This window comes from Melanostigma gelatinosum, assembly GCF_949748355.1.
Source record: "Melanostigma gelatinosum genome assembly, chromosome: 9".
Taxonomy (NCBI): Eukaryota; Metazoa; Chordata; class Actinopteri; order Perciformes; family Zoarcidae; genus Melanostigma; species Melanostigma gelatinosum.
Window position 1 is genome coordinate 7,344,849 of NC_136642.1, and position 7,971 is coordinate 7,352,819.

Genomic DNA, 7,971 nt, shown 5'->3' on the forward strand with positions numbered 1-7,971 from the left:
TTTGATATTTGAATGAGGGGTTCAGGTCCCCAACCTACTAAACTACAGAGCCGTTTGGGACACAGTCAAAGACGGAGCACTTCAGTGACACCTTACAGAAAAAAACCAAATCCACTATGAAACTCTGAAGTCTAAATGTTGGGTCATACTAAGTGACTTCAAGCTCTGTTTTCTCTATGCATGTTCCAGTGACTCCAGCTACCAATAGATCCCCCCCCCCCCCCCCACCAAATAATGTGATAAAGAACACTAATGCCACCTACTGGTGCAAGAACAAAATACAGTCTACTGCCACAATTCTGATGGAATGCAAGTCAAGAAATCACACAAATGTATATGTTGTTCTGAAATTTATTTGAAAGAAACTAAAAGTCGTCGACAAATATGTACAAAACTGCATAGCTGCAATAACATGTGATGGAAAGAAAATAAGCCCGTGTCTGTGGTCCATGTTGTGATCTAAAAGTCCATTATTTTTCCAATATCTTATTGGAAAGATTGGGTGATTTCTTCTCAGCATGAGGATTACTCCCATCTCAGCGCTTCCTCTTGGTGTCAAACTTGTAGATAGCTGCAATTCTGGACGTCTCCTTTTTTACCTTCACTTTGTTGTTCTTATCCTGGTGCACAGAGTAAAGAAAAGTTAGACAGCCACTCGCAATTGAAAACAAAAACGCTCGTTGTGATTAAGAGCATCTCCTTCTCCTCACCTGTAGGTCCTTGCGGGACTGAATCTTCTGGCTGATCACAAACAATTTACTTTCTCTGTCAATCCTCTGGGAAAGGATGTTATACTGGTGATTCCTCTGCTTGGCCAACTTCTACAGTCAGAGTGAGGAGAAAACACGACGCGTCAGAGGGTCTGTAGTATGTATTCCGTTTAGACACTGCAAACAAAACTGATCTCAATGCGTTATGAACACAGACCATCATACTGTGAGGCTCTACGGCTCCCCGGATGCTCTTAGTCTCCAGAGTTTTCAGAGTTGGTCTGTTGAACACTCTGTCCACCAGCTCCGGAGCTGTGTCGAGGTGGTTTGCCAGGTCAAATGACTCCACTGAGGAGAGACAGAAACACTTTTCAACTTCTCCGGTAACCTCGTAACTTTTAACACCCCGCAAAGACAAGGCTGTCCGTCCACTTCAGAAATAACTACTGTACATGTACTACTGTATTTACCTTTCACCTTGGAATCCACAAAAAATGTATGCTTGTTTTTTTGTTTGCTCTCTGCATCCAGAAGATGGAGCTCTCCTTTCATCCTCTCAATTTTCTGAAAGGAAATGATAAACAAAGATTTACAGGAGGGGGGGGGGGGGGGGGGCGGGGCAACGACAGAAGCCCCTTTTATGAAGGATTCATTTTTAAAGTGTGGGGGGGTAAAGTACTGGTTGTAACACATCTGTAATTTAATTTCCAGTGCATAATCAAGTCCATTTTGGTTGTGTTTTTTTTATTCCAAACTTTAAAGACCAGTCAGGCAGACTGAGGTTATCCAAGCATGATCTATTACAGGGGAAATAAACGTACCTTAGCCTCTGCAACTCGTTTCATCTCCACATATTTGATATCCTGCGTCCTCATCACTTTCTTCTGCTCCTCTGTCACCACCACTTCCTCGTTCCTTTTCGATACATGAACTCCATCCTGATAAGATGCCACAAAACAAGACAGATATTAAAGCATTCAGCCACAGAGATCACATGATTAGGATTTATAGAGGGCAACTCTGTCTTGTTGCTCTGATGTTGACACATCTCTTACCTGCAGCTTAGAGCTCAGCATTCTGTAGTAAAACTCATCTGGGTTCTTATACAGAGCTTTCTTTCGCAGAGCAGCAAGAGTGTTCTGTTTCTTGTGGTAATCACTTTAAAACACACAAAGAAATCAATTACAAGAGTTATTCCTCGACCATGTTAGACATTAGAAGTCCAACACAAAGCCTGGAAACATAAAACATGTCTCTCAAACTCACTCTGCTCGGAGTTTGTAGTCTTTCTTCTTCTCCAGCAATCCCAAATGTTCCCTGAAACCGGGCTGGTCGAACAAAAATGACACATTTAAGACACGTTATGCACATTCGCTATTCATATTTACTTAATGTAATTACATGTAATACGTTGGTGATCATATGTAGACGTCTCAAATGTTGCTAGCAAGCCAACAAGCTAGCCAGCAAAACACTGAAACGCTCACCTGAGATCTTTCATGGTGGTTTCTCTGTCGGGATTTCAACGCTTTCCTGAACGACGCCATTCTGAAAAATGTCCTCGAGCGTAACAAAACTAAAGAGTTTCGTCAAAGCAGAGTTTTTCTAAACTGCGCAGACACTGAAACCTTCCTGCTGCTTCGGGTCTAGTGCTTCGCTGGTGGCTGAACATGTGGGTTCCTGGTTCCTGCCTGGCTCACACTGTGTCGTGTTATTTATTTCCTTACCGCAGATTCGCAACTCAAGTCGTATCGAAAACATCATGTGAATTATGAATCATGGCGGACAGTTTACAAACATAGAAATACATGGATTTTTTTTGGTGGCATTTGACAGGAAACAGAAACGAAATGACTGATTTTCTCGATTTAATAAAGATTTGTAAATTTCGTCCCACGTGTTGCAGTAGCGCGTAACAAACAATAGGTGGTGCTGTTGCATAGATTTAAAATGTTATAGTGGACTCATTATGGACGCAGTTGTGGACAGTAACTAAGTACATTAACCCAAGTACTGTACCAACATACAGTATCCAAGTATCTGTACTTAGGTTTTTCTATTTGATGCTACTTTATACCCACAATACACACTTCCCAAGGTAAAGCTGTGTTTCTTCCTTCATTAGTCTCCATGACTGGTTACTGTGCATAAGATTGTTCAAAACAAAACACATTTATAAAATATGAACACTTGTCATGGATTTACCAACTCTGCAGTATATAAAGTGGTTTAGATTTGTTACATCTTCACCAGCTACAACAGTAACATGCATCTCACAGGTTAATGCATATTCACCCATTACTATTCATATATATAATATTACATGCACAGAGGCTGCTCTGCTGCATAATGATACTTCTAGTTAATTAAGGTTTTCAATGCAGGACCTTTACTTGTACCTGGACTTGGAGTATTTTTATATTGTGTTGTGCTATTTTCACTTCACTAAGAATTTGAATACCTCTTCCACTAATCTGGCTTTAGATATTCAAGACCACAAAAGTCTTATGGATGATGGGAAAAAAGTTTAATTACATTTAAGTAGAAGACTGATGCAATTTATCTGCCATTTAGAAGTTGTATACAAGGCTTGGCACAGGATCGGCTTAGAACAATTGAGGGTCATCACAGTGCTACTGACTTCATATGTTTGGACTGCACTGTTCATACACCAAATTATTTAGGTCATTATAATGAGTGCACAGTCAACACTAATTGGTAACAAGTTTATGTTTTTCCAACAAGGACATTTATTGCATGTTTCCGATGGGGTTCCAGGCCCCTGTTTTGATTCCTGTCCAGACCAATAGACCGAAAAGAGATTACAAAGAAACTCTTTCTCACACACTTTTTCTCTCCGTTTAGAGAGAGAAAAAAAGAAGTTGTGCAGGAAGTTGGACGATGATGGGGTCATCGCTCTACACTGCGTGGGGGAAAGACTATCCACTTCCTGACATGATATTTTGGGTAGCGGGTAGACAAAGACAAAGCCACAATGGCACCAGTCCCCTAATCTCACCCAGACTCCCAACTCTTTGTGGATGTGAGGAGAAGCCTTTAGGACAGAGAGTGATATTCCACGAAACAGACATTTTCCCCCTATGGCTGCTCACTATCCCCTCACCAACCGCGAGGAATTTGTTTTATATGTGTGAGATTTGCCCGGCATGCAGAATGTTTTGCGGGTGATTAGACCAATGAATGGGATCAGTGTTTCCACATTATGTCACAGGCTTGTTTATCAGTCTGATGGCTAATGACCCCGATTCCTGTGAAGGCTTCAGCCCAAGGCCCGACTGGTCCACTCAACCACTAACGTGTTTAACTATACGCACAGACCGCAGCCAGGATTTACGGGTAAAATGTCTGCGTTCTGACTTATTTGGCTCCTTGCTGTTTACAAGTGAAATGCCTGGTGAGCCACGACAGGGGTAAATACTACTTTGGAAATTCGGGGGCTTGTAAGCAAGCTGATGCAAGAGCCGGAGGACAAGAGGTTGTGGGTTTGTTCAGGGTCAGCAATGAAGGAATGCCCTTGTGGGGCAGATGCAGGACCGTTTGGTTTTCTAATATGACCCTGTAAAAATAACACTGCTGACATATTCTAAGACTGCTGCACTTGGGCTGAGCTCAGGGCTTTGGTATGTCTCCCCTGACCATGGTTGGTCCTCGTCTGCAGCGAGACACCAGGGCAGCCCAGTTGAAAAATGCATCAGCCAGAAGTTCCCCCTGTGAGATTATTTAGGTGCATCTCTTAAAATGAACAGAAGGCACACGTTGGCTGTGGAGGAACCTACTTCAGTATAATTCTGAGGTACTGCTACTTTAACCATGTCCTGCTCATTTATACTTCATGTCCTTCACTTCATTTCAGAAGTAAATAGTTCTTACCCCACTACATTTATTTGACAAATAAAGTCACTAATCACTTTTCAGATTAAGATTCTACTTGAAGAAACTCTTCCACTGCACTAAACTGAACTATATATGCGCAGTTAAAACTTAGCTCCACCTCGACCAACTACAACAGTTAAATCCTTGGTGTATTAGTATTAACAATGTAATAACATAAAATAAGGTTACATTCACATGGGCCTTTTTTTTTTACTGTTGATACTTCTTTTGTTCTTTCACGGATCTGGATTACGTCTTTCACCACTGGCTGTTGGACATTCCCGGCCTTAGCTCCAAATATTCCCCCGTACTTCTCGATGCCCGAGCCATACAGTAGATGCACTACTGGGTGGGATTCTCAGCATCACCACAAACTCTTGTAAAACAAAAATTGTCTGCAATTAAGTGCTAATGCAGTGATTATTTTCCCTGCTTGAGATTTCACGTGTCTATTATAGCGTGACTTGTTTTATACTCCAGACAATCTGTGAAGAGGGATCTCTCAGTTGATGATGGTGTCTTGATAGTCTGCCTTGAGCGTATCTTTAAACGCCAGCATGCCCACTAAAGATACAAACACTTTGTAAATGCATTGTCTTTATTCATACTCCCTTTGATTATGTGACTTTTTGTACATCTTAGCAGCATGCCACGGTTTCCACTCACCATCATGAGTGTGATGAAAACAGACAAATACTGCTGCCAGTCATACCTGCTTATTACTTAAGTGGGACTTTTAACAACTGAAGTGGCTCATTAGTCTACAGCTGCTCAAGGCCATGATGCTCGTTAGAGTTAATTTCACTCAGGTGTTCCAAAACCAAACGTCCAAGAAAAGAGTTTAAGCTTTACAACTTATTTCGAATTTCATTTAGCTGCATGACAGCCATGAGTTGTCATCATCACTGTTCATACGCTGCTTCAAAGGGAATGTTTTAAATAGAATTCTTAGAAAATATCTTAAATAAAGTTACATTTGATGAGCAAAGTACTATTTTGCAGTTTCTATTTTTATACTTGGTTTTTTTCACCCCTTTTCTGTTAAATGTTCTCACTTTGAACTGATGCTTATAGTCAGTTAACCTCTATTAACCTTTTAACTTGTTTTACAAAAACTAAAAAAAGCTTCCCTGCACCCTTTGACAGAGAAAGAAACAGTAAGGGAGTCATCAGGCCATGTGTCCCATGATGAAGTGGCAGGCATCTATCCTCCAATTTGTTGCACGCAGTCTGACGGGACCACGCCTCAGAGTGTAAAATTAGAATTCATAATTAAGGGGTTGTGGGGAATACAGGGGTCAGACCATTCATTCTGTTGTCGCAGGACCACGAAAGACAAGAGTCACATGTTTGGACAGTTGCATGTAAAGGTCTTCTGCGTTTAATGAGATATTCATGTCACACTTTGCAGCTGCTTTTGCATTTCCAACGACAAGTTAGGCTAACTGCAACTTACATATTTATCAGACAGACATGAGAGTATTCTTTTTTTATTTTTGGGTTATTTTTAAAGCCACTGACGCACAGCCTTTTGACCCCTTTTTAACCTTTTCTCGTTTAGAGGTAGAGGAAGTTGTTAGTTGGTGGCTGATATTTTGTGCCAATACGACATACTATTACCACAAGACCTACACCGTAGTGTTGTTGGAACAAGTCTGATTGACGGGTGTAGAAACCTCTACAATAATACAGCCACACGAAAGTAACTTCAAACAATCTGACCCTTTCGTTGTGTTACAGATGGACCAATGGAATTCTCTAGCTTTTAAGTTTTCATTCGGCTTCACAGTTCATTCTTAAGCATATAACAATTATTTGCTACTTGTGGTGAAAATATATTAATATCCACGGTCTGAGAAACTGAAGAACCTGTCAATCCTAGAATTTGAGCTGACATTACCCTCCATGTGAAGTGGAAAATGGAAGTCCAACATCCACTCCTTCTAGTTTAGTTTTGATCTCCACCAACTCCTGAGGGAAATATCTGGCTTCTTATCTTCTCAGTGCTTCACTGTGTTCACCAGCTAGTTGCAAACTGTTCGCTGCTCGGCGAGTAGAGTGCAGTGGATTTATCTGAGCTTTTTAGCTGCTGCTTGAAATGAGGTTGAGGAGAAAGAAAAACAGTACAGTCACAGGCCATGAAAACCAAAACAGCCAGTTCAAAGACAGTAAAATGCTCAGTATGAGGGGAACTGGTTAATTATCTGTGGCGTTGCCACAACCCGTTTAACATTACACATAATCATTGTGAATATAAAACTTGATTAATGGAGCTTTAATTGAATTTTAACATGCAGATATTCAAACAGGTTTGATTTAGAATGGGCTGAATTGAAAATATCTGCTATAAAATAAGTAGAACAATGCTATCTGTCAACAACACTGGTTACACACTGATTAACAGTAATGACTCAAATGTAGAAATCCTTCATTTTATGAGTCCAGGATAAACATCACTGACCGCTTTTTGAGTCACGACAAATAGGACACATCAGGACTGGAGAAAAGGACCCATGCTGTAGAACAGGGAAGCAAAATCAAACAGCTGGGTTGGTCTGAACCCTGTTTGGTAATGTCAGGGCGTACAAAGGTCAGTCATCAAAGGTCACTTGAGACATACAGAAAAAAGAGAGAAAGGTCATGTCGAGGTTTTATTTTATACAAAAACTGTTCAATTTCACCAATTTAATGCTCAAATATGTATAGGTATTTAATGTTTCCCTTAGAATATGTATCTTGTTTGAAACATATTATATATTTAACCCTGACCTTAATGTATGCTGATCCGTCAACAAAATCTGATGTTGAACCTTATTGAACCTAACCATGACCTAAAATCTAACCTACACCCACGCAACCTATTTCTCATCCTAAATCCCTGAAGTTGTTTTTTATTGATTGTAAAGATTCAGACTTTCCAAGTAAAGTGTGAACAAAATCCATTGTTGTGAGGGTTTAATCTCTTCCACCAATCGACCACTGTCTCTGATTCACAGGTGGGAAGTTTGTCTTCAGGGCTCTGTGACAGAAAATGATTTATTTGAAGCCATGAATTTCATTGGCTATCTTGAAGATGATTGATTAATTGATTTACTGAAAGCTTATAAACTTCATTAACGAAGCTTAAAAGCAAGAAGCAGTCAACACTCAGAAATCTCGTAAAAAAGCAGGCTCTTCCTTTCCACCAATACTCACCATTAAAACACAGACTGGTTGTCAGAATAGACTGAGAAATAAACGCGCACCACGGAGACAGAGGGCCCTGCTGGGGGCTCCCATCGCACTCTCCACCGCCTGGACTTCTCTCTGGTCCCGTTTGAAGTCGCAGGAGGGCGGGAGGGAGGATTGCCTTTTTTGGGGGAGGGGC

The 7,971-nt window shown here is 40.8% G+C and overlaps 1 protein-coding gene across 1 annotated transcript; it reads right to left on the reverse strand.

Moving 5' to 3' along the window:
* Positions 1-333: 333 nt before the first annotated feature.
* Positions 334-2,362, reverse strand: utp11 (UTP11 small subunit processome component). The gene is made up of 8 exons (XM_079274559.1): positions 2,198-2,362; positions 1,977-2,038; positions 1,766-1,868; positions 1,532-1,648; positions 1,181-1,274; positions 928-1,058; positions 711-821; positions 334-620 (listed from the first exon to the last, which is right to left on the reverse strand). The coding sequence occupies exons 1-8, from the start codon at positions 2,255-2,257 to the stop codon at positions 537-539; spliced, it is 762 nt and encodes a 253-aa protein (XP_079130685.1). The 5' UTR covers positions 2,258-2,362; the 3' UTR covers positions 334-536.
* Between the last annotated feature and the right edge of the window lie 5,609 nt (positions 2,363-7,971).

What these genes read in the sequence shown, in the direction of transcription:
- utp11 (XM_079274559.1), bottom strand. Translation starts at nt 2,257, where the DNA reads ATGGCGTCGTTCAGGAAAGCGTTGAAATCCCGACAGAGAAACCACCAT. An exon ending in GACTACAAACTCCGAGCAGA is followed by an intron (nt 1,869 to 1,976) that starts GTGAGTTTGAGA and finishes TGTGTTTTAAAG; the next exon opens with TGATTACCACAAGAAACAGA. An exon ending in TGCTGAGCTCTAAGCTGCAG is followed by an intron (nt 1,649 to 1,765) that starts GTAAGAGATGTG and finishes GCATCTTATCAG; the next exon opens with GATGGAGTTCATGTATCGAA.